This window comes from Jaculus jaculus, chromosome 4, assembly GCF_020740685.1.
Source record: "Jaculus jaculus isolate mJacJac1 chromosome 4, mJacJac1.mat.Y.cur, whole genome shotgun sequence".
NCBI classification, from domain to species: Eukaryota; Metazoa; Chordata; class Mammalia; order Rodentia; family Dipodidae; genus Jaculus; species Jaculus jaculus.
In genome coordinates, this window is record NC_059105.1 from 155,333,951 (window position 1) to 155,360,446 (window position 26,496).

The window sequence follows — 26,496 nt, forward strand, 5'->3', positions numbered from 1 at the left end:
GCACAAGGAGGTGCATGCATCTGGAGTTTGTTTGCAGTGGCTAGAGACCCTGGCGCACCCATTCTCTCCCCTCCTCTTTCTCTCTGCTTGCAAATAAATTAAATATTTTTTTTTAAAAAAAGAGCACAAAATTTTGGAATTAGCTGACAATGACCCAAGTTTCTTCTGATAAATATAATTATAGCCGGGCGTGGTGGCGCATGCCTTTAATCCCAGCACTTGGGAGGCAGAGGTAGGAGGATCGCCATGAGTTCGAGGCTACCCTGAGGACTCCATGGTGAATTCCAGGACAGCCTGAGTTAGAGTGAGACCCTACCTTAAGAAACAAAACAAACAAACAAAACAAAATATAAATACATACATATATATATAATATATATGTATATAATTAATGTGTGTGTGTGTGTGTGTGTATATATATATATATACACACATATATATATATATACACACACATATATATATATATATATAAATTATAGCCACAAGTGAAAAGTTATGAGCTAATTCTAAAAGAACACTTCTAATCACAAACATATAGGTCTTTTTTATTAGCTGTGTAGAAAACACAACTGTATAAAACTTATAGACAAAAACGGCCGTATTTGAAAACAGCTAGCAAGATCAGGGTCGCACACAGGATGGTAATGAGCAGAGTCACAGAACACACTAAAGAGGTATGTACAGTCAGCCCCACCGGAACTTGCAGGGTCAAATTCTTAAGTATCTGTAGAAAAAGGGGGGAATACAAAATTAGGGACATTTAAAATGTACATCTTACAGTGAGATTATTTTTCTGATTCCCACAATAATTCATAAATATACATTTCTTCAAAAAGAATGAGGGGCTGGAGAGATTGCTTAGCAGTTAAGGTGCATGCCTGCAAAGCTAAGGACCCAGGTTCAATTCTCCAGTCCCCATGCAAGCCAGAGGCACATGGTGGTACATAAGTCTAGAGTTCACTTGCAGTGTCTAGAAGCCCTGACATGCTCATTCCCCCCATCTCTCTCTCTCTGCCACTCTCTCTCCTCCCAAATAAATAAATATGTTAAGAAAAGAGAATTAGGAACAAACAGAAACAGTAACAAAAAGGCAGCTTGCAAAAGGGGAGCTAAAGGATAGGGAGGAAAAAAGGAAAGAGATACATGTACCAAGACTTCTGACTATGAGGAAAGAGACTATGTTCAATGAAGAGCTAAAGTAGGAAATTGTAGACTCCTGAGACAAACCGGTGCTAATGAAGCATGAAGGCCCAATTTAATAACTGAAAGCAAGTTGGAGAAGTCAAAACTACAAAATTATCATAAAATAGCCTAGACTTAGATATAAAATAGCAATACATCAAGAATCTTTATCAGCCAGGCATGGTGGCACATACCTTTAATCCCAGCACTTGGGAGGCAGAGGTAGGAGGATTGCCGAGAGTGTAAGGCCACCCTGAGAATAGAGTGTATTCCAGGTCAGCCTGGTCTAGTGTGAAACCTTACTTTGAAAAACCAAAAAAAAAAAAAAGATCTTTATCATAGTCAAAATGATAGTATTTGGGTTTTGGTTTTTATACTTTGACTTTTATTTTCCATTTTCTATTTGCTCTATGAAGTTTATTATTTTGTTGCTAAAAATTAATTTAAAAGGAGGGGTTAGAAAGATGGCTCAGCAGTTAAGGTGCTTACCTGCGAAGGCTAAAGATTCAGGTTTGATTCCCCAGAACCCACATAAGCCAGATACATATGGTGGTGCAGGCGTCTGAAGTTTGTTTACAGTGGCCTTGGTATGCTCATTCTCATTTTCCCTCTCTTGCTCTCATAAATAAATAAAAATTAATAAAACATTCCAAAGGAAAATAAACTTTTTCCAGGAATGATGATGATTTACACCTTTAATCTCAGCACTTAGAAGGCAGAAGTAGGAGGATCACTGTGAGTCTGAGGCCAGTCTGAGACTACAGAGTGAGTTCCAGGTAAGCCTGGAACTTGAAAAAAACATAAAATGCATTTATTTTTACTAATAAAGGAAAACCAGATAAATTTGGTAGTATCAGGACCAAAGAGCTGGCTCAGAAGTTATATGTACTTGTTTGCAAAACCTGAAGGCCCAGGTTCAATTCCTCAGTACCCACATAAAAGCCAGATGCACAAAGTGGCACGTGCATCTGGAGTTCACTTGCCAGAGCCCCTGGTGTGTCTATACTGATATTCATATTCATTCTCATATTCTCTCTCTCTCTCTCTCCCCCTCCCTTGAAAATAAATAAAATTTTTAAAAATTTGACTTGGGAGGCAGAGGCATCACTATATGAGTCTGAGGCCACCCTGAGACTACATTAGTGAATTCCAGGTCAGCCTGGGCTAGAGCGAGACCCTACCTCAGGGAAAAAACAAAAACAAAGAAACAAACAAAAACAACTGGTGTCTTTCACACCTTCAAAAAGCACAACAGCTATAATCACAACAAATGAGGCAGGGGCTAACCCTACATTACTGGCTCACTAATTAAACAAGACTAAGGCTTTACTCAAGTGAAGAAACACTAGCCACCAGTAGCAGAGAAATAATATTTAAAAAGACAAAACTGGGCTGGAGAGATGGCTTAGCGGTTAAGCACTTGCCTGTGAAGCCTAAGGACTCCAGTTCAAGATTCAATTTCCCAGGACCCACCTTAGCCAGATGCACAAGGGGCGCACACGTCTAGAGTTCGTTAGCAGTGGCTAGAGGCCCTGGCATGCGCATTTTCTCTTTCTACCTGCCTCTTTCTCTGTCTGTCGCTCTCAAATAAATAAATAATTTAAAAAAATTTTAAGACAAAACTCCCAGTACCCACATAAAGTCAGATACATATAGTGGTGTTAAGTATCTGGAATTAATTTGCAGGGCACAAAACCCTGACACTCCCATTCATCCTCTCTCTCTCCCCCACCCCCACCTCTTTTTCTGTCTCTGTCTGTCTGTCTCTCTCTCTCTTGCTCAAATAATTTTTTAAACCAAAAATAGCTTTACATGTAGTAATACAAAACACTAATCCTTTAAGTGTAGAGGAAAGAGGAAGACTTTTAAATGAGGCAGTACTATATGAAATCACCGCTTACTGATTTATACTTCATGTTGCTCCACTGGCAGATCTCCTTACTCTTCAAAGCACAAGGAGCTGGCACTTGTGATTGAGCCCAGCATTTCAAAATTGGGAACTCTGAGAAAAGGGGTAGAATACAATGTCAGGAAGCCTGTACTTGTATTTGAACTCATATTGAACTTCAACAGAAATTCTTCATGCTGGGCTATGAGAATTTAAGCACTTTGACACACAATATACATGATGTGGACCTGTGTGTCATATCCATTATGTTAGCATCCTTTCTATGTGTAGATACCTAAGATACTATCAAATCACACTGAACATGACTTTTTTTAAATTTTTTTGTTCAATTTTTATTTATTTATTTGAGAGCGACAGATACAGAAAGAAAGGCAGAGAGAGAGAGAGAGAATGGGTGCGCCAGGGCCTCTAGCCACTGAAACGAACTCCAGACGCATGTGCCCCCTTGTGCATCTGGCTAACATGGGTCCCGGGGAATCGAGCCTCAAACCAGGGTCCTTAGGCTTCACAGGCAAGCGCTTAACCGCTAAACCATCTCTCCAGCCCTGAACATGACTTCTTAACAAATTTTATTAAGAATTTAAAGTAGGGCTGGAGAGATGGCTTAGAGGTTAAGGCATTTTGCCTGCAAAGCCAAATGACCTCAGTTCGATTCCCCAGGACCCATATAAGCCAGATGCACAAGGGAGTGCAGCGTCTGAAGTTCATTTGCAATGGCTGGCGGCCCTGGTGTGCCCAATCTCTCTCTTCTTCTCTTTCTCTCTCTCAAATAAATATATGAAAATAAAGCTAAAAAACAAAGAATTTAAAGTAGGGGCTGAGGAGATGGCATAGCGGTTAAAGTACTTGCCTGCAAAGCCTAAGGACCCAGGTTCAATTCCCCAGTACCCACATTAAGCCATATGCACAAGGTGACATGCCCAGTTTCAGCTTTTAATTTACATAAGTCTCCACATAAAAATTATGTAGTAAGCCCAAAAGCACACAAATAACGTTTACAACGTAAGTGATAGGGTCAGGAGTGGTGGCATACCTCTTTAATCCTAGCACTTGAGAGGTAGAGGTAGGAGGATTGCTATGAGGTCGAGGCCACCCTGAGTACACAGTGAATTCCAGGTCAGCCTGGGGTAGACAGTGACCCTACCTTGAAGAGGGAAAAAGAAAAAGAAGAAGAAGTGATAGAGATGATCCTACATCCAAAAAAAGAAAGAAAAAAAAGGGCTGGACAGATGGCTCACCAATTAAGGTGCTTGTCTGCAAAGCCTAAGGATCCAGGTTTGACAGATGGCTCAGCAGCTAAGGTGCTTGCCTGCAAAGCTTAAGGATCCAGGTTTGATTCCCCAGGACCTATATAAGCCAGATGCACAAGGTGGCGCATGCGTCTGGAGTTCATTTCCAGTGGCTAGGGGACCTAGTGCAACCATTCTCTCTCTCTCTCTTCTCTCTCTCTCTCTCTCTGACTACTTCTCTCTCTCTCTCCTCTGTCTCACTCGCTCTCAAATAAATAATTTTTAAAAAAAAGAGTTTAAGACCAGTTTGGGCTACAAAGGAAGTTAAATTAAGAGACTGACTAGAAATTGCTACTTTTTAGGGAAGGAGGAGAACATAATTAGAACAGAACATAGGAAATAACTTCCAGGGTGGCTAGTAATGCTTGCTTTCTTTTTTTGTTTATTTATTTGTTTTTTGTTTTTTTGAGGTAGGGTCTCACTCTAGCCCAGGCTGACTTGGAATTCAATATGTAGTCTCAGGGTGGCCTCGAACTCACATTGGTCCTCCTAGCTCTGCCTCCTAAGTGCTGGGATTAGTGTGTGTCACCAGGCCTGGCTTAAATGTATAGTCCAGGCTGGCCTTCAATTCCTGATCCTCCTGCCTCTGCCTCTTCAACAAATTCACTAAACTATATATGTGTGTAGTTTTTCAATATTTGTGCTTCATTTTACATGCTTTTTCTATCCCTGTCTTGCCTTTGTTCTCATTTGCAACCCCCAAAAACTTGTAGTCCTCACCTTGGTCACAGTACATCAATAAATCTGGGTTGCTAACCACAATAAGGGTGTCACCATCCTTCTTGTGTGGCCGGTGATAGCGATAGTGCACAGGCAAAAAGGCTTGGAAGCAGTCAATGCACTGTGCATCCTGTCTGGCATAAATAAGGACTTCAGACTCCTCAGACAAATAGTTAGGGGCTTCTATATTAAAACTTTCTGAAACCATCACTGCCTGTTGAAGAGAAAACAAATACCAATCAAGAAGAGGATATGAAGAAAAAGAAAAACACAAAAGCAAAACCAAAGACTACAGTACAGATAAACAGATGAATCATATTTATCCCTTATAGGGGCTGGAGAAGTGGCTCAACAGTTAAAGTGCTTGCCTGAAAAGCCTAATGACCCAGTGTGATTCTTCAGTACCCACATAAAGCCAGACACATGCATCTGGAGCTTGTTTGCAGCGGCCTGAAGACCTGGTGTGCCCACTTTTTCTGTCTCTCTTTTCTCTCTCTCCTTGTAAATAAATAAATAAAAATTTTAAAAAAAAAACCTTATGCCTTGTTATAGCCAGTTTCCCCTTGCCAGTGTTTGGCACATTCTCCTATTGCTATGGTCCACCTTATGTTGGCCAGGGGTGATATCCACCCTCTGCTCATGTCGTTTTCCCCTGCCATAGTGGAGCTTCCCTTCGAGCCTGTAAGCCAAAATAAAACTCTTTTGCCCACAAGCTGCTCTTGGTTGGGTGATTTCTACCAGCAATGTGAACGTGACTGCAACACCCCTTATATGCTATTTCCAAGTGCAATTTTATGTAGGAAACACAGTATATGATCCGTGTATAGTAAAAACAAATTGAGGAAATTAGAATTGGGGCACCCAATTTCCTCAAAGTTTTGTTTTGTTTTGTTTTGTTTTTTGTAAAATGTCGTTAATAACCTGTTTAACTAATACTGGTACCAAGAAAAGTAAAATTGGGGCTGAGGAGCTCACTTGGTCAAGTGCTGGCCTCTTAAGACGTAGGGACCTCAATTTCATCCCTAGTACCCACATAAATGCTACATGTGGCAGTGCACACCAGTAACCCTAGGACTAAGAGGCAAAGACTCTGAGTCCTGGGACTCACTGGGTCACTAGTGAACTATAGCTAGTAACAGATCCTGTTTCAAGAACAGGTAGGTGGAGAGCTAGAAAGATGGCTCAGTGGTTAAGAGGCTTGCCTGCAAAGCCTAATGACCCGGTTCAATTGTTCAGTACCTACATAAAGCCAAATGCACAAAGTAGCATATGTATCTGGAGTTCATGTGCAGCAACCTTGGAAATAAATAAAATATTTTTAAAATGAAATGAATAGCCAGATGTGGTGGCACACACCTTTAGTCCCAGCACTTGGGAGGCAGAGGTAGGAGGATCGCCGTGAGTTCAAGGCCACCCTGAGACTACATAGTGAATTCCAGGTCAGCCTGAGCTACAGTGAGACCCTACCTTGAAAAACCAAAAAAAAAAAGGAAATGAATAAATAAAAAGGTTGATCTAAAGATGACACTGAGGTTGTCCTCTGGCACACAGACACACAGAGAGAGACTGTGCAGGCCACTTCACTCTAGATTCTGTATGCAAAACCCTAATATATCTCAGAGAAACAATTAACATTAACTTATCATCATAACAAGCATACTATTAGGATGGTCTTATGTAGGCACTGTCATATGAGTCATGGATATCCAGGCAGATTGCTCAGTATTTAAAAGAACTTGGTTGCAAGGCTTTGGGTTCAATCCCCAAGATCTCCATGTAAGCCTGATGCAAAAAGTGGCTCAAGTGTCTGGTGTTTGTTTGCAACACCAAGAGGTACTGGCACACCCATATGCATGCACAGACATGCATATGTGCACATACACGTGCACAAAAAAATAAGTAAAATTTTTAGCCAACTGTGATGGCATGCCTTTAATCCCAGCACTTAGGAGGCAGAGGTAGGAGAATTGCCATGAGTTCAAGGCAACCCTGAGACTACATAGTAAATTCCAGGTCAGGCTGGGCTAGAGTGAAACCCTACCTCAAAAAAAAAAAAAAAATTTTTTTTTTTTAGCTTACCAGCCTATGCTACTGAGTTTTCTACCTACTCACACAGAAGTCCAATTATTTGTAGCTAGGATCCACATATGAGAGAGAACATGCAATGTTTGGTTTTCTGGGTCTGGGTTACCTCACTTAGTATAATCCTTTCCAGTAGAAAGGAGATATAAAGGGAATAGAAAAGGAGGGAGGGGGGACCTAATAGAATGGTATTGTATATATGTAAGTAGAAGAGCAGATTAATGGGGGTGAAAAGGCATAAGTGAGGTCAGGGGAAGAGATTGAGTAAGGAAAGGTGGAGGGAGGGCTAATCAGAATCTAAGAGGATATAAATAAGTCACATGGAAGCCTACTTTTGTGGACAATGGAATACTCAGGAGCCACAGATTGCTACTAAAATATTTTCAGTGCCAGGGATGGGATACCTTCCAGTGAATTGTTGGCCAGGGAGGCCCCTGATGACCCCCAAACATTACAGGCCATTGCCGAGGCCCTTGGTTTCCCAACAGGAATAGATGGTAAGACCCTATTACTGAAAACTCCACATACTTGGGCTGCAAGGTCACTGAAAAACCCTTCCAGAGCTGAACTAGAAACCTCTTTCATGTAGACCAGCTGAAAGAAAGCTGGAAAAAGCCATGCTGCATGCAGTTCAATGGGAGAGAGAAAAATCACCAGTGAAAATACTCCACAGTGGACACTGCAAGCCTTATATTTGGCCACCCATGCCAAATGAGCCAATGGGTGAACTAATGGTACATCTGTCATGGGGGAAACCAACCACCCTCTAATCTGACTGGAGGCCCGCTCCATGGGAGTGAATACATCCCTGATACTGAAAACCTACAACAGGGGTAGTCATGAGCACTAGGAATGTAATGCCTACTGTTGTCTGGCTAAAAGTATATACTATGCTCACCAAACTGCCCAGTAAGCACTTCTGTTAATTTTCATACCCACATATTAATGCCACTCTCACTTTTGGTAGAGAACCTTCTCTTTTCAGATGGCAGTGACCTTGGGATGACTCAGAAGGCATCATGGTGCTTGAAAGAAGTGACAGGAGTGCTCAGCACTGAAATATTTCTATCACACCTTCCAAGGCTCAGGGTCCACTGTGAAAGAGGTGGTGGAAAGAATGTAAGAGCCAAAGGAAGGGTAGGACTCCTTACAATGTGCTCCTCCAGACACAAAATGGCCTGGATATCCATGACCTCACAGTGCCTGACACTATCTACATAAGACCATCATAATAAGAGGAAAAGATCAAGACATCAAAATAAAAGAGAGACTGATTGAGATGGGGAGGGGATATGATAGAGTGGAGTTTCAAAGGGGAAAGTGGGGGAGAGGGAGGGAATTACCATGGAATATTGTTTACAATTATGGAAGTTGTTAATTATAAAAATTATAAACAATTATTTAGGAATTAAGTAAAAAGTACATTTCTAGGCCCAATTTACAACCAATGGAATAAGGATTTCCCAGGAAGACAATAATCTGTACAAAAAAGGTATCCACTATTTTCATTCAAAGAGGGGGAAATTCTTAACTTAGGAGTAAGACTCATGTTAGAGAAGGACATCATTTTTTAAAATATTTTATTTATTTTATTTATGATAGATAAATGAGAGAGAGAAGGGGAGAGAGAAGAAGGAAAGAAGGAAGGAGTATGTCAGGACCCTTTACCACTGCAAACAAACTCCAGATGCATGCATGACCTTGTGCATCTGGCTTTACGTGGGTACTGGGGAATCAATCCTGGGTCCTTAAGTGCTGAGTCATCTCACCAGTCCAAAACAACAATTTCACACAGAATTCTGGGTTCATTTCTTGGCCTACAATGTATCTACATGACTCTAGGTAAGGTGCTTGGCTGCTTTGTGCCTCAGCTTTCCTGTCTACATGGAAATAATACCCTCAGGATTGTTCTGAAGCACTGTTTCTTAATCACTAAGCTCAAGTGCACAGACACACATACATATCATTTTTAGTCACAAACTATGTGAGCCAGCCTGCTTAAAAACATTTAATTAGCTTTCAGTTAATTAGCTTAGTTCTGACAACTATCACTCATTTGTTGACCAGTACTCTCATGACCAGCCTGCTTAAAAACATTTAATTAGCTTTCAGTTAATTAGCTTAGTTCTGACAACTATCACTCATTTGTTGACCAGTACTCTCATGCTATCTCTAAAAAGGTAACTTTATAAACTCACAAATTTTAAACAATATTATTATCTTCTCCTTTACCTTAATCCAGTCATGGCACTCCTAAATTATCACCCGCTCCCAATTCTCTAATAGCTTTACCTCTGTTAGATTTTTCTCTCGTAATGAAGCCAACTCATAAGGATCCACAAAAAGTCCTGTCGGGATGTAATGTTTAATTAAGAGTCGACAGGTCTGTAACTCCTCAATGCTTTCTCCAAATTTCACTTTTATTAAAAGGTCTCTGTAAGACAAGTACATTTTAAAGTAAAACCTCCTCATTCAATTATTAAATGAGATAGCTTAACATATCACAATAGCAAAAGCACTATACTTAAAATTCATTTTCCAAAAGTAGATCAAATCAAATGAAATATTTACGCCATGTCAGAATCATCCACTAGATCTTTTAGAACTCATGTCAGAGCCACAGTATATCATTAGTGTGAAAACACACAAAAATAATGGAAAGGAATAAAGTCACACATACATTTTCAATAATGGGACCAATAAAATTTGATGGGGAAGAGGATGATCTTTTCAACGATGATACTGACACTGTGTCTGTTAATAACTGATTACTTTATAAACATATATAGAAATTCTGAGGGATATTTCTAAGAGTTCAAGGCCAGCCTAGGCTAACAGTGAGACCCTGTCTCAAACAAATAGGAACATGTACAGCATGTATGTACCCGTGCACACGTAATCATTCTCCATCACCCCTGCCCACCCCAGCCAGCCACTCATTTGTTACTAGATAAGATCTTCTAGAATTTTATTGGGATAAAATCATACTGGTCATACTTTAAAAAAATACATATACATATATATATGTGTGTGTGTGTGTACACACACAGTTTTGTTGTGATGGTGGTTACATGGGTGTATAATTAGTGAAGACTCAATGAAAGTGGTTATAAAAAGCTATTATGAGCAGGGTGTGGTGGCACACGCCTTTAATCCCAACACTCGAGTCAGAGGCCACCCTGAGACTCCATAGTGAATTCCAGGTCAGCCTGGGCAAGAGTGAGACCCTACCTCGAAAAAAAAAAGCCAAAAAGAAAGCTATTATGAAATAGTACGATTATGATTCCTTTTTAAAAGAAAAAAAGGGGGCTGGAGAGATTGCTTAGCGGTTAAGCACTTGCCTATGAAGCCTAAGAACCCCAGTTCGAGGCTCGGTTCCCCAGGTCCCACGTTAGCCAGATGCACAAGGGGGCGCACGCGTCTGGAGTTCGTTTGCAGAGGCTGGAAGCCCTGGCGCACCCATTCTCTCTCTCTCCTTCTATCTGTCCTTCTCTCTGTGTCTGTCGCTCTCAAATAAAAATTAAAAAATAAATAAATAAATAAAAGAAAAAAAGGATGGAGAGATGGCTTAGCAGTTAAGGTATTTGCCTGCAAAGCCAAAGGATCCCGGTTCAGTTCTCTAGGACCCACGTAAGCCAGATGCACAAGGGGACGCATGCATCTGGAGTTCGTTTGCAGTGGCTGGAGGCACTGGGGCACACATTCTCTCTCTCCTTATTTCCCATTCAAATAAATGAAATATTTTTTTAAAAACAAGAGGGGCTGGAGAGATGGCTTAGCAATTAAGATGCTTTCCTGCAAAGTCTAAGGACACAGGTTCAATTCACAAGTACCCATGTAAGCCAGATGCACTTGGTGGCGCATGTGCCTGGAATTCGTTTGCAATGGCTAGAGGCCCTGGTGTGCCTATTCTCTCTCAAATAAATAAATAAAAATAAAATATTAAAAAAGAAGAAAAGAAAATCAAGACACTGATTGTAAACTTATCCAAGAGTGAAGAGTCAACTCTAGTATTTTCACCCTAATGCCCTCTTTGCAAGCCACTATATTATTCTGTCTCTACAAGAGAATAGATCCATGATCTTTTTTTTGTTTCAAGGTAGGGTTTCATTCTAGCTCAGGCTGACCTGGAATTACTCTGTAGTCTCAGGGTGGTCTCAAACTTATGGTGATCCTCCCACCTCTGCCTCCCGAGTGCTGGGATTAAAGGTGTGCGCCCTCATGTTGGGTCCTAACCTTTTCTTTTTAAAAATACTTTTATTTATTTGTGACAAAGAGAGAAGACTGGGAAAATGGCTTAGTGGTTAAGGCACTTGCCTGCAAAGCCAAAGGACCCAGGTTCAATTGTCCAGGACACACATAAGCCAGATGCTCAAGGTGGCACATACATCTGGAGTTCATTTGCAGTGGCTAAAGGCCCTGGCACACTCATTCCCTCTCTATCTGCCTATTTGTCTCTCTCTCTCTCTCTCAAATAAATAATTTTTTTGTTTTAATTTTTTATTGACAACTTCCATAATTGTAAACAATATCCCATGGTAATTCCCTCTTAGCCCCCACTTCCCCCTTTAAAACTCCACTCTCCCCCTCTCCAATAAGTATCTTTTATTTTGATGTCATGTTTCTTTTTTCTTATTTTATTTTTAATTTATTTGACAGAAGAGGGAGAGGGGGAGAATGAATAGGCATGCCAGGCCCTCCAGCCACTGCAAACAAACTCCAGACGCGTGTGCCCCCTTGTACATCTGGCTAACGTGGGTCCTGGGGAATTGAACTTGGGTCCTTGGCTTTTCAGGCAAATGCCTTAACAGCTAAGCCATTCCTCGATGTCATGATCTTTCTAAATGTATTTTCAAAGAGAGAGAGAGAGACAGCGCGAGCGAGCAAGAGAAGAGGGGCCTTCTAAGGCCTTTTGCCACTGCAAGTGAACTCCAGACTCATGTGCAACTTTCTGCATCTGGCTTTATGTGGTACTGGGGACTTGAACCCAGGCCAACAGGCAAGTTATTTAAGCCTTTACTACCTATCGGTAAACTGGGTTCAATTTTCCAGTGCCTACATAGAGCCAGATGCACAAAGTGGCTCATGTGTTTGGAGCTTGTTTGCAGTGGCAAGAGGCCCTGGTTCACCCATTCTCATTTTCTCAAATTAAAAAAAAAAATTCTTTTGAACCAGATACAGCACAAGTATAGCATTTCCATAACTTACCTATCTAGTAACTTCAATAAAGTCTAGATCAGCTTCAGAGACTATTGGTTCCTATTCTGTGTTCATAAGCCATATTTTTAATAATCTGATTTTAAATTTTGACCAGAAGCTGAATCAGGTTCACAATTCTATTTCTACATGACTTGTGGACTATGCAAAATGTACAATTAGTTCAGCATGTAACTACCCTGACATTACTTAAAATATATTTACAGGCCTGGAGAGAAGGCTCCATAGTTAAGACACTTGTTTATAAAGCCTAATGCCCAGGATCAATTCCCCAGTACCCACAGAAAGCCAGACGCACAAAGTGGTTTATGTATCTAGAGTCTGTATGTGGGCACAAGAGCCCCTGGCATGCCCAGGTCTTTAAGCACTGCAGGCAAGCGCCGTAACTGCTGAGCCATCTCTCCAGCCCATGTTAAGGAGTTTTTATCTTCACAACACTAATGAGAAAACTATTATGGATAAGGTAGTAAAAACTTAAGCAACATACCTAATGACACACATACTGAATACAAGGCCTACATTTTGAGCCCAAACCTGAGCCATGCACATGGTTAAACAAACTTGGAAATGAAAATAAGACAGTTTAGTTCAAGGTGACTATAAAATCAATGATTTTAAAAATTAATGCAGGAGCATTATGGAACTTCCCCTGAATCTGTAAACTTCAATAAGCCCCTTCCTCTATTTAAAAAAAATAATAATAATGCAGGGGCAGGGGAAATGGCTGAGCTGTTCAGGCATTTGCCTGTGAAGCCTAAGGACTCCAGTTCGATTCCCCACGATCCACATAAGGCAGATGCACAAGGGGGCACACGTATCTGGAGTTTGTTTGCAGTGGTTGAAGGCCCTGGAGTGCCCATTCTCTCTTTCTCTCTGCCTCTTCCCCCCAACTCAAATAAATAAATAATAAATAAAACTTAAGAAAAATTAGTGCATCAAGCTGGTTACAGTGGTGTACATTTATCATCTCAATACTTGGGAAGCTCCAACAGAAGGATATTTCAATCCTAAACATATATGCTCCGAACATGGGGGCTCCCAACTTCATCATCACAAACACTATTAGAACTAAAGTCACAGATAACCAACCACAGTTGTAGTGGGTGACTTCAACACCCCACTCTCATTGACAGGTCATCCCAGCAAAAATAAAGCCACACTCAATACTTGGGAAGGCAATACAGGATGACCAGGAGTTCAAGATCATCATCAGATACATAATGAGTCCAAGGTAAGCCAGACTACATGATATCCGGTCTTTAAAAAAGACATTTGAGGGGGCTGGAGAGATGGTTCAGCCATTAAGGTGTGTGCCTGCAAAGCCTAAGAACCAGAGTTTGATTCCTCAGTACCCACATAAAAGCCAAGGTGACGCATATGTCTGGAGTTTATTTGCAGTGGCTGGAGGCCCTGGCATGCCCATTTTCATCCTCTCTATCTCTCTCACTCTTAAATAAATAAATAAGTCATTTTGGGGCTGGAGAGATGGCTTAGGGATTAAGGGGCTTGCCTGTGAAGCCTAAAGACCCAGGTTCAATTCCCCAATATTCACATAAGCCAGATACACATAGAGTTCCTTTGCAGTGGCCAGAGACCATAGTGTTCCCCCCCAATAAATAAATTAAATTATCATTATTCAGTTTATCCATATTTAATAATCATTTTTTTTCTGTAAATTATATGAGACAGCATTTTAGTGTAAGAAGCTAATGGAAAACTTACCTATGGAAACCATCTTTTAAAAATTCTTGCCTCAAAATAATTTCAGAGCAAGTGGGCCTTATGCCTATAAAAATTAAAAGACTTTTTAAAAATTAAAATAAGTACTCAAAATACATTTTAAGTAGAAAATAATTACTTCAATAAATTTTACTTGCCAAAAAGTCTAACCAACCTAGAAGCAAAACAGAAACTTTTAAAATTTAACCAGTTTGAGCTGCATGCAAATCTATATCCAGAATATATGCATGATTGAAAATGACATCTTGTTGGCTCATTTGATTTCAAATCCCAGACCATTACTTAATAGCCTGTGTCTCTGAGCAACATAACTTCTGTCTGTGGCTGCGCTGTGAACTTAATTACTATACAGAAGCACTAAAACAGAGCTGTCATATACTAAGAACATAAATGTTAACAGGACTTAATATGTTAACCAAAGACACCAAAAAGGGAAAGAACAACTGGATAGCCAAAAAGTTTGTTTGAACCCTGGTATTAGATATATAATGCAACTCTGTACTCTAGTATCCATGCCTACAGAATTTGGAACATCATATACATGCCTTGTGAAAATGTTCAGAGGGTTTTTTAACTTTTTTTAGTTGACAGCCTCCATAATAATAGACAATAAACCATAATTCCCCCCTCACCCATACTTTCTCCCTCACAAATCCACCCCCCATCAAATCCCTTCTACTTCTCAATTAATCTCTTTTATTTTGATGTCATCTTTTCCTCCTATTATGAATGTCTTGTGTAGGGTAATGCCAGAATGCCAGGCACTAAGAGGTTATGACATCCAGACCTTTTTGTTGTTGTTGTTCGAGATGTGGTATCACTCTAACCCAGGCTGACCTAGAATTCACTATGGAGTCTCAGGGTAGCTGCCAACTCATGGCCATCCTCCTACCTGCCTCCCAAGCACTGAGATTAAAGGTGTGTGCTGCCACATCTGGCTTCTGTATTTTTGTTTGTTTGTTTTGTGTTTTTTTTTTTTTCAGGCCATTTTGTGTCTGAACATTGCATTGTAAGCAGTCCTAAGGCAAGAAAACTAGAAATAAAGATTCAAAGACTTCATCTACAAACTCAGAATAACTGGAAATCTAAGACTGATTCCATGCATAATTCAGACACTAATACCATTATTCACTGTAAGCATAATAAAAGTAAAACTTGAATTGCCAGGCACCTTGCTGTGGATCTTTGGCCCATTTCAAAGGCTAAAAAGCATGTGGAAAGAAAATGCATAGTATGCTTTGAAATTCTAGAAAACCTACGTAGTAACAGGTTAGAGATTGGTTGGAATGAAGGACAATAAATGCGAAAAATACATGAATGCATACATGCTGTATATGTTATATATTTTGGTTGTAGTAGTGGATACATGGGTGTATAATTTGTCAAAATTATACGAAACTTGAGCCTGACCTGGTGGCACACATTTTTAGTCCCAACATTCTGGAGACAGAGATAGAGGGATCACTGTGAGTTTGAGTCCAGCCTGGGCTAGAGTGTGACCCTACCTCGAAAAACAAATAACAACAACAAACCTCAATGAAGTGATTTAAAAAATAAAACATAGAGCCAGATGTGGTGGTGCACACCTTTAATCCCAGCACTCAGAAGGCACAGGTAAGATGAGTGGGTGTTCGAGGCCAGCGAGAGACTACATAGTGAATTCCAGACCAGCCTGAGCTAGAGCTAGACACTACCTCAAAAACCAAAACAGAAAAAAAAAGGCAAACACATAGAAAACTACCTATTATTGGACATACTAAGAAAAAGGACAAGAAAGTGCAACCATTTGAAATTAGGAACGATTCTATAATTTGCTCAACCTTCTACCTGGGATTTTCACTTGCTTTTGAAAGTTTCATAGCAAAGTTTGTTTGGTTTTTTTGTTTGTTTGTTTGTTTGTTTGTTTGTTTGTTTGTTTTTTGTACAGAGCAATCAGGAGGCCGGGGTGGGAGGTTCGCAAGGAGTTCAAGGCCACCCTGAGACTTCATAATGAATTCCAGGTCATCCTGGGCTAGAATGAGACCCTACCTCGAAATTATTTATATAGACATAGATATATTCTTTTTGATAAGTTTATAATCCCAGACATTGGGGAAACTGAAGTAGGAGAATCTCTAGCTCATAATCCTTTAAATAAATTTGGAAACCCAGTAGGTAAACACACAAAAGCAGAGCTGCGCTGACGATACTACTATTCTGTCATGCTCAGTTATGCAAAATAAGGAAACTCATCTGGTTTGTGCTGACTTTCTTATGAAACATTTAATTGCAATTATCCTTGCACGTATCCTTCTCCCTCATGGACACAGTACGCTCAGGGCAGTGTTGGGCTTAGGAGTGGTATGGTCAGCACTGGGCACAAGCGCAGGCCGACGGACTTGTCCAGATCCCCACTTAGTCTTATCAAACCCCCAAGGTCAACTCATCACCAATGATATTTGCAAAAACGGTACCCATCCATCGCCCCCACCCACCCACCACCCACCCTCGGCTTTGCTGGCATCCCGGAAGTGCGTTCAGGCTTTCGTGCTTTAGTAATACATCCCAAAGTTCGAGTGTGGCAGGTGACCGCAAAGGGACACGGGGCCGGGATCCCCGGGGGAGGGAAGGCGAAGCGCCCCGCAGAGCCGAGCCCCTCGGCCCGGGCCCCGCCCGCAGCCCCTTTACCCGTACCGAAGGGGGCGTCGCTCGAGTCGGCCGCGAGCCCGCTTTGCAGAAGCCCGGCCGCCCCGAGGAGCAGCCAGGCCACGGCGCGGACCGCCAGGACGCCGCAAACACCGAGGCCCGGGAGGGGCGCGCGGGACCCCAGCGGGGCTCGGGGGAGCAGCCTGCGCACGCCGGCCTCCGCGCGCTCCACACCACCGCGCCAGCCCGGCACCGAGCGCCCCGCCCGGAGCCTGCCGCTCGCCGTACAGGTCGGAGGCGGGGCCAGGAGCCGCGCAAGCGCCGTGCGCGCGCTCGAGCGGTTGCCGTGGGAACGTTTCCGCCGGTACAGCGCTAGAGCTCCCGACCGGCCCTGCGGACCGCGCTTGCAACGTTCCGTCCCGCTTCCTCCTCCTCCTCCTCCTCGTCGTTGTCGTCGTCGGCTGCTAGGTGCCTGGCGGGCTTGGGCTTCGTGCCGCGGAGCTCACCCGAGCTCCCGGCACAGGCATGCGGACGTCGTCTCTTCCGGCAGCGCGCAGGCTCCGCCCCGCCTCGTAGGCGAGGAGCGCGCTTGGGCGACCACAACCCCTTCCCGGCCGCCGTAGGAGATGCACCTGCCAAAAGTCTCGAGGGTAAGGACGTGGAGGCGTGAGTCGGGCGGACGGATGGGGTCTGCGTCGGGAAGACGGTACCGGCTCAGGTGCCGTGGGGAACCCGGGTCGTTGTCTTTACAGCCACTGGTCCGGAAACAAGTGGATGGACGCGCCCCTGGTGCCGCCGAACGGAACCCGTGAGGTGATCCAGAGGGTACGGAGAGTGCCGGCGGGGTCGGTGGGTGCCACCGAGGGCTCCAGGCGAAATGTCTCCAAGCGGGAGGAGAGTGTGTGTGTCTGTTGAAAAGTCAGTGTAAGTATGCCCTGAAGAAATATTGAGGGCCGGAGACATGACTTAGCGGTTAAGGAGCTTGCCTGAGAAGCCTGGGGACCCCAAGGTTCGATTCCCCTGGACCCACGGAAGCCAGATGTACAAGGTGGAGCATGTGTCTGGAATTCCTTTGCAATGCCTTGAGGGACCAGACGTGCCCATTCTCTCTGTCTCAAATAAGTGTTTTCTTTAAAAAAAAAAAATTGAAATAATTTTGTGACTAAAGAGATAGATGGCTTGGAGGTTAAAACGCTTGCCTGCAAAGCCTAACAACCGTGGTTCGATTCTTCAGTATCCACGCACAGCTAGATGCACAAAGTAATCCTGCGCCTGGAGTTCCATTGCAGCAGCAAGAGACTCTTCTGCTCCCTGGTGCTGGTATTAAAGGTGCGCTCCACCACTGCTGGCAATATACTACTTCCTTTTTTTTTCCCTCCCTCCAAGATAGGGTCTCACTCTGGCCTAGGTTGACTTGGAATTCACTATGTAGTCTCGAACTCACAGCGGCGATCCTCTGCCTCCCGAGTTCTGGGATAATTAAAGGTGTGCGCCAACACACCTGGCTAAGATACACTTTCTTAACTGAGAAGTAGAAGTGGTTCTATAGATGAGTTCGTGGCTCATTTGGGATTCATGTATAATCTCTGTTAAGAATTCAACACATGGGCTGGAGAGGTGGCTTAGTGCTTAAGTGTTTGCCTTTGAAGCCTAAGGACCCTGGTTCGAGGCTCGATTCCCCAGGACCCACGTTAGCCAGATGCACAAGGGGACGCACACATCTGGAGTTCGTTTGCAGTGGACCCATCCTCTCTCTTTTTCTCTCTCCCTCTCCCTCCCTCCCCCCCTCAAACAAATAAGTAAAAATAATTTTTAAAAATTCAGTGCACTAAGAAGTCCAGACTATATTGCATTGCCAGGCTTATATGTGAGCAACCTGGGTCCCTCAATGAACCAGAGACTCCTAGAAATCCAAAAAGCCTAGGCTTGCGTGGCCAAACTGAATCCTCAGGTGAGCCCTCAGAGCATTGAGCTTTTTCAGCTAAGCTGACAGTCTAGGATTGACTACAACCACATACATCTTCAGGGGAGGAGGGGTGGGAAGGGGGGATTTAGTCAATACCCAGTACTTTCTCTTCAGCAGAAAGTCACTGTGAAGTAGACAGCTTCAGGTCGCTGGGATGAACTTGCAAGCCAGGCACAGTTTGCCGGAGGAAGGGAATTCATTTGAAGCTTACAGTTCCAGAGGAAGTTCCATAATGGCGGTAGAAGCTAGCCCCCTTGCAGATCCTGAGAGAAACCACCTCCCACACCACAAGCAAACACACTCCAGGAACCCCAGAGAGAGCTCAAACACTCTGCATACCTTTAGACTGGAATTCCAGATCCACCCCCAAACACACCTTAGGGCCCGACCATAGCATCTGCTCACAGTGACACTTCTTCCAGCCAGATGGCTAGAAATCCAAGAAGCTTTAGTAAACTGAATCTGTTGGGAGACATCCATTCAAACTACCACACTCTTCAACTATTACAGTTTTTGTCTGATTTCCTGTGATTTACCATGAAGTATATATGAAAATGATGTACACTGCCAAGAAATGTGGAGTCAGATTCCATCCTCCAGCAATCATCTTAATTTATGAGAATGAAACCAAGGGGAAGAGTCGCCAGCGGATCATGCCAGTACGGAACTTTTCCAAGTTTTCAGGTACTTCGTGTTTTATCGGGCCTCTTTTTTTTTTTTAAAGGCAGGGTCTCACTCTGACACAAACTGACCTGGCCTGCTGTCTGAAAGAGTCTCTAAAACACTTAATGAGAATAGCCTTGGCTGCTGGTTCATCACTCCTGAACCTCCAAGTCCAGCTGGACTGAGATGAGAGGAGAACCCCCTGAACCCTACTTCCCACATAGGTTGTTTATCCCCTCCTTCCCTCCCATGTGACAGGAGCTCTGTGCTTTCTTTTCCTTCCCAACTCACCTTTTACTTTTCTTCCAGGCCCACCACATGGGCTCTCAGACCACATGGGTGTATCTAGTCTTCTCTTGATTTTGTACTTAACTAAGTATGCATAACAATTTAATAATTAAAAAAGAAAGCAATAAATAAAAAAAAAAGAAGAAAAAAAAAAAAAAGCAAAACAAAGCCGGGCATGGTGGCGCACGCCTTTAATCCCAGCACTCGGGAGGCAGGGGTAGGAGGATCACCATGAGTTCGAGGCTACCCTGAGACTACAGAGTGAATTCCAGGTCAGCCTGGGCTAGAGTGAGACCCTACCTCAAAAACAAAAACAAAAAAAAAATAGCCTGACATCTGATGTGGTAGCACTGCACTGGTAATCCAAGTTACTTGGGAAGCTGAAGCAATAGCAAGTTCAAGACCACTCTGGGCAACTTAGACTGTCTTTAAATGTTAAAAGGGTTGCAACAAGGGACATTGCTCAGTGAACACTTACCTAGCATGTGCAAGACCCTGAGTTTAATCCTCCCTATAGAAGGTTGGGGGAAGGAGGGACGTTGGTTTGTTTTTTTTGTTGTTGTTGTTTTGTTTTTTTGTTTTTCGAGGTAGGGTCTCACTCTGGTCCAGGCTGACCTGGAATTAACTCTGTAGTCTCAGGGTGGCCTTGAACTCACGGCGATCCTCCTACCTCTGCCTCCCGAGTGCTGGAATTAAAGGCATGCGCCACCACGCCCAGCTGTTGGTTTGATTTTTCATGCAATGGAATGACAAGGACTTCAGAGTTAATAGACCTAGGTTCAAATTATGATCATTACTCTATCTCTAGATTGTGACCTTGGCTACATCATTTGCTTTTCAAATTGTTATTAACAACTTCCATGATTATAAAAAATATCTCATGGTAATACCCTCCCCCCACTTTCTCTTTTGAAACTCCATTCTCCACCATATCCCCTCCTCATCTCAATCAGTCTCTCTTTTATTTTGATGCCATGATCTTTCCCCCATTCTGATGGTTTGTGTAGGTGATGTCGGGCACTGTGAGGTCATGGATATCCAGGCCATTTTGTGTCTGGGGGGAGCATGTTGTAAGAAGTCCTACTCTTCTTTGACTCTTAGATTCTTTCCACCACCTCCTCCACATTAGACCCTGAGCCTTGGAAGATGTGATAGAGATAATGAAGTGCTGAGCACTCCGGTCACTTCTTTCTAGCACTATGATACCTTCTGAGTCATCCCAAGGTCACTGCCATCTGAAAAAAGAAGATTCTCTACCAAAAGTGAGAGTAGCATTAATATAAGGGTATGAACATTAAGAGAAGTGCTTACTGGGCAGTTTGATAAGCGTAGTATATACATTTAGCCAGACAGCAGCAGACGTTACACCCCTAGGGCTCATGACTACTCCTGTTTTAAGTTTTCAGTATCAAGGAATGTATTCCCTCCCATGGAAAGGGCCTCCAGTCCAATTAGAGGGCAGTTGGTTTCCACCATGACAGACGTGCTACTATTGCAGCTGTTGGCTCATTTGGCCTGGGTGGCCCAGTATAAGACTTGCAGTGTCCACTGTTGAGTATCTTCACTGGTGATTTCTCTTTCTCCCATTGAACAGCATGCAGAATGGCTTCTTCCAGCTTTCTGTCAGCTGGTCTACATGGAGGGAGGTTATCAGCTCAGTTCCAGCAGGATTTCTCAGTGGCCTTATAGCCCAAATATGTAGAGTCTTCAACAATAGGGTCTTATCATCTATTCCTGGTGGGAAACCAAGGGCCTCAGAAATGGCCTGTAATGCATTTTAAAAGTATTTTATTTTTATTTATTTATTTGACAGAGAAAGAGGGAGAGAGAGAGTGTGTGGTTAAGAGGACTTCCGGTTAAGATGGCAGCGTAGGAACCACGCCAAAGCAGCCTAGGGGAGAAAAGGCAAAAAGAAACCCGGCAAAATACACTCTTCTGCTAAAGAGTGAGGTGTATAAGAAATTACCAGTGGCAGCAAAGAAGTAGGAGAGATCCAGAGCCCACATAGGCAGGCAGAAGTGGCTCCAGCAGTGGCAGCAACAGGTCTGCGGGCCACAGCTACAAGGCTCAGCTTGAGCCACAGGAAAAGCCAGGTGAGGGGATTCTCCACTCACACTGGAGCTCTTCGCAAACTCAAGAAACGTGAAGTGAGAACAGCAGTGAAAACTGAGGAACATTACGAGGTAGAGGATCACATGGACCAGTGGGAGAACTAGACCCACCGTCCACAGCCTCCCCTACCCCCCAACAGCACAAGTGCCAGCAAACACCAGAGACCAGAGGAAGGGAGATCACAGCACCTAGCACCTGCGACCAGAGCAGCAATCCAATGACCCAGCCAGCCTACTTGAACCCACAGTGCACCAAAGAGGGACCCAAGCAGGAGCACAGTGTAACTGAGACCAAAGTCCTCCCAAAACGTAACGGGGATTACACCAGGTCAGTACCTGCCAAATAAGCCTGGTATATAAGCCTGAACCATAAGTGCTAATTGCAACATCCATATCTGGATAAGTTATAGGTTAAATCTGATGGATGGTCAGATTTGCCATTCTTAAATAAGCTATATTTTGGGCTTGTTATTTGTTGCTTCTTGATTTATAGTGGCTTTGTTTCCTCTTCCATTGTACATTAGGGAAGGGTCTCACTTGGTCACAAGCTGACTTGGAACCATCAGCAGATCAGAAATCTTAACCTCCTTGTTGACAGGATTAAGAGTGTGGGGCACCACATACCCTAAGGGACAGTGACCTTGTTAGAGGATCTGGTTGTCATAATACCTACTCTTGTATAAATACTCTGTGCTGGTTTTCATTAAATGTGTACATTATTTAGTTAAATTTTAGAATCTGCCTGCACTTTGTTCCACTTAGCCTTCTTGAATAGCAGGCAAACCCAACACCTAGGGTCACTTTTGTAGATATTCTGAGTCTTGAGAGCCGCGCCTAGTACCTTAAGCTCCTACCCTAAAGATAAAACATCAGATTGATTGATACATCTAATAATACTGCAGCTAACAAGAAAATCCAAGCATTAAATTAATCCAAGATGCAAAAATATATACATTATAACACATACATGAAAAATCAAGACAATATGAATTCCCCAAAATATTAATGCATCAGAAATGACCTCCAGTGAGAATGAGTTAGAGGAAATGCCTGAGAAAGATTTCAAAAGAATGATTATAAATATGCTCAAAGAAGTCAAAGAGAAATCAAAGGAATCAAAGAAAACACAGGAAACCAATTTAATGAAATAAAGAGGTCAATACAAGACGTCAATAAGGAAATAGAAATAATAAAGAAAAACCAGTCAGAATTACTAGCAATGAAGAACACAGTTAATGGAATGAAAAACTGTGGAAAATCTTGCCAGTGGAATGGATGAAGGAGAGGACAGAATATCTAAGCTAGAATACCAGGTGGCAGATCTAATACAGTCCAACAAATTGAAAGACAAAGTAATGGGAAAGTATGAATGGGAATTTCAAGATATTCGGGACACTATGAAAAGATCAAACATAAGAATTCAGGGTATAGTAGAAGGGGAAGAATTTCACTTCAAAGGCATAGTAGGCATTTTCAACAAAATTATGGAAGAAAATTTCCCCCAAATTGGGAAGGATGTGCAAATGCAGGTACAGGAATCCTTTAGAACACCAACCAGACAAAACCTGGAAAGAACCTCTCCTCGCCATGTTATAATTAAATAACCAAACATACAAACCAAAGAAAAAATATTGAAAGCAGTTAGAGAGAAAAATGAAGTTACCTACAAAGGCAAGCTAGTCAGGATCGTAGCAGATTACTCAACACAAACTTTAAAAGCCAGAAGGGCTTGGAGTGATGTACTCCAAGTTCTGAAAGATAACAACTGTCAATCAAGGTTACTTTATCCTGCAAAACTATCCATTCATATAGATGGAGAAATAAGGACATTCCATGACAAAAGCAGGCCAAAGGAGTATTTGAAGACAAAACCAGCTCTACAGAAAATAGTTGAAAGCAATCTATCCCAATTTTTTTTTATTAATAGGCTAGACATTTTATTAGTACCACAAAGCTTGCTTTTAAAAATTGACATTTTAGGGGCAGGAGGGGTGGTTGAACAATCAAGGCACTTGCCTGAAAAGCTTAAGGACCCAAGTTTGATTCCCCAGTACCCACATAATGCCAGATGTACAAGGTGGTCCATATGACTGGAGTTCATTTATAGTGGCTAGAGGCCTTGACCCATTTTCTCTCTTTCCATCTGCCTCTTTCTCTCTCTCTCAAATATTTTTCACCTGGATGTGGTGGCACACACCTTTGATCCCAGCACTTGGGAGGCAGAGGTAGGAGGATCACCCTGAGTTCCAGGCTACCGTGAGATTACATAGTGAATTCCAGGTCAGCCTGAGCTAGAGCAAGACCCTATCTCGAAAAATAAAAATATATGTTTAAAAATTGACATTTTCTTTAGTAGAAAAATTTTAATATTTCCATAATATGAATTAGGAAAGTCAAAAAATAGCTGGAGAGATGGCTTAGTCATTAAGGTACTTGCCTGCAAAGCCTAATGACCCAGGTTCAATTCCCCAGAACTCACGTAAGCCAGATGCACATGGTGGCACAGGTGCCTGGAGTTTGCTTGCAGTACTAGAGGCCCTAGTGTGCCCATTCTTTCTCCCTCTGTACTAATAATAAATATATATATTTTAAGATAGGGTCTCACTCTAGCCCAGGCTGACCTGGAACTCATCCTGTAGTCAAGGCTGGCCTTGAACTCATGGTGACCCTTCTACCTCTGCCTCCTGAGTGCTAGGAATAAAGCTGTGCATCACCACACCTGGCTATTTTTGGTATTTTTGAGACATGTCTCTCAATGTAGCCATCCTAACTTCAAAACTCATGGACAGCCTCCTGCATCGGCCTCCTGAGTGTTGTATGCGTGCACCACCACACTCAGTTTTTGTTTTTATTTTAAGAAAGGGTCTAGTTGGGTAGCTAGTCCAGATGGAACTCAAACTTTCCATCTTCTATCCTCCTCTCCAAGTTCTAGCCCTACCTTGCAAAGCTTAATTGATTATAAAAGAATGGCTCTATAAAATAATTTATTTCAGGGCTGGAGAGATGACTTAGTGGTTAAGGAACATGCCTGTAAAGCCTAAGGACCCTGGTTCCATTCTCCAGGTCCCACGTAAGGCAGATGCACATGGTGGTGCATGTGTTGAGTTCATTTGCACTGACTAGAGACCCTGCTGCGCCCATTCATTCTCTTCTCCCCACCCCCCCATCACTAATAAATAAATAAAAATAATCGGGGAGGGGTTATGATGGAGAATGGAGTTTCAAAGGAGAAAGTGGGGGTAGGGAGGGTATTACCATGGGGTATTTTTTATAATCATGGAAGTGGTTAATAAAAATTTGGAAGAAAAAAAAATAATAAAATCTTTTAAAAAATAAATAATTTTTTTCAATAAATCACTTTAGCTACTTAGCTGTAAATGAGACAATGATTTCAAGATTCTGAGTTTTTGTTCTATTTTAATCCTTGCAATAGTCTGTGGTATATATGATACATCTATGAAATACATTTTTTTTTTCTCCCTCCTAGATTGCACCAGAGCCGCTGAACAATTAAAGAATAATCCACGGCACAAGTGTTACCTGGAGCAGGTGTCTCTGAAGCAGCTCGAGAAGCTGTTCAACGTTTTACGAGGTTACTTACGAGGACAGAGCTTGGCAGAAACAATGGAACAAATTCGACGGGAAACCACCATTGATCCCGAGGAGGACCTGAACAAACTAGATGACAAGGAGCTTGCCAAAAGGAAGAGCATCATGGATGAACTTTTTGAGAAAAATCAGAAGAAGAGGGATGATCCAGATTTTGTTTATGATGTGGAGGTTGAGTTCCCACAGGATGCACAGCTGCAGGCCTGTGGCTGGGACACAGAGTCATCTGATGAGTTCTGATGCCCGACACTTAACTTACGGGCTAGCCACATATCCACGTTTCCACAAACAATACAGATTTGTTGGAGAAAATCATTGTTTGCTAAATGTACATATGTTGGGTCATAAAACCAGTATTTTACATCTAGTATGTAGGCCTGTGAGTAATACAAGAAAAACAATATAGCAGTCTGTCTGTAAGGTGCTTGTAATCTAATCAAGGATAACTCAAAGATTTGTGAAAAGATGAACCGTATGAAGCAGCGCCACATGCTTGATAAAGACTAAAGAATGTCAGATCATAGGTGACTGGGGTAAAATAGTTGGGAAGATGTTTTCCTTCAGTGGAAAAGTGGGCCTTTAGCCCTTGAACTGTTAAACTTATGCAGGAATCCAGATGAGAGCAACAGAAGAAAGGGGAAGGACATGGCAAAGACACAAGAAGTAGAAATATTTATTTGAAGAAGAGTGAACCAAGTACCATTTGACAAGATTGGGATCACCCTTGTGCACTATGTGCTCTGTGTGTTGACGTCAGAGAAGAGTACTGTCAAATGTCCAGCAGCTGTAAGTGGATGCCGTGTGATGGACAGCAGGGCAGTTCTGTCCTTGAATCAGGATATAAATACTAAAGAAACGCTGAAACCCAGAACCTCTTCCCATAAGTGAGAAGTTGGTAAAATGGGAAATCTACCCATAAAAATAAATAATAGGTACTGCCAGTTTTAGACCTGTTTATGAGTTTGAGTATACAGACGAGGATCTTTGTTTAACAAGGTAATGTGAGTGCAGATATATTTGTTCTTATGTAATTGGTAGAACTCTTATGTCCTCTACAAGGAAATTATTTATTAAATAAAGCTGTAAAAAGGA

The 26,496-nt window shown here is 42.4% G+C and overlaps 2 protein-coding genes across 5 annotated transcripts; one reads left to right on the top strand and one right to left on the bottom strand.

The window, feature by feature from the left end:
• Positions 1 to 532: 532 nt before the first annotated feature.
• Pigx (phosphatidylinositol glycan anchor biosynthesis class X) lies at positions 533 to 18,964 on the bottom strand. Its single transcript, XM_045148412.1, has 8 exons — positions 18,945 to 18,964; positions 17,274 to 17,675; positions 16,816 to 17,231; positions 14,125 to 14,188; positions 9,478 to 9,619; positions 5,104 to 5,317; positions 3,087 to 3,187; positions 533 to 727 (listed from the first exon to the last, which is right to left on the bottom strand). Exons 1-8 carry the CDS (start codon positions 18,962 to 18,964, stop codon positions 584 to 586), a joined length of 1,503 nt encoding a protein of 500 aa, XP_045004347.1. The 3' UTR covers positions 533 to 583.
• Cep19 (centrosomal protein 19) lies at positions 17,287 to 26,496 on the top strand. 4 transcript variants are annotated; one of them, XM_045146648.1, is made up of 5 exons: positions 17,287 to 17,417; positions 17,520 to 17,691; positions 18,002 to 18,096; positions 19,244 to 19,417; positions 25,283 to 26,496. In XM_045146648.1, the coding sequence occupies exons 4-5, from the start codon at positions 19,282 to 19,284 to the stop codon at positions 25,642 to 25,644; spliced, it is 498 nt and encodes a 165-aa protein (XP_045002583.1). In that variant the 5' UTR covers positions 17,287 to 17,417; positions 17,520 to 17,691; positions 18,002 to 18,096; positions 19,244 to 19,281; the 3' UTR covers positions 25,645 to 26,496. The 4 variants fall into 4 exon arrangements, with proteins under 4 accessions (XP_045002583.1, XP_045002582.1, XP_045002584.1 ...); XM_045146647.1 differs by lacking the exon at positions 18,002 to 18,096; XM_045146649.1 differs by lacking the exon at positions 18,002 to 18,096 and having other exon boundaries at positions 17,520 to 17,592.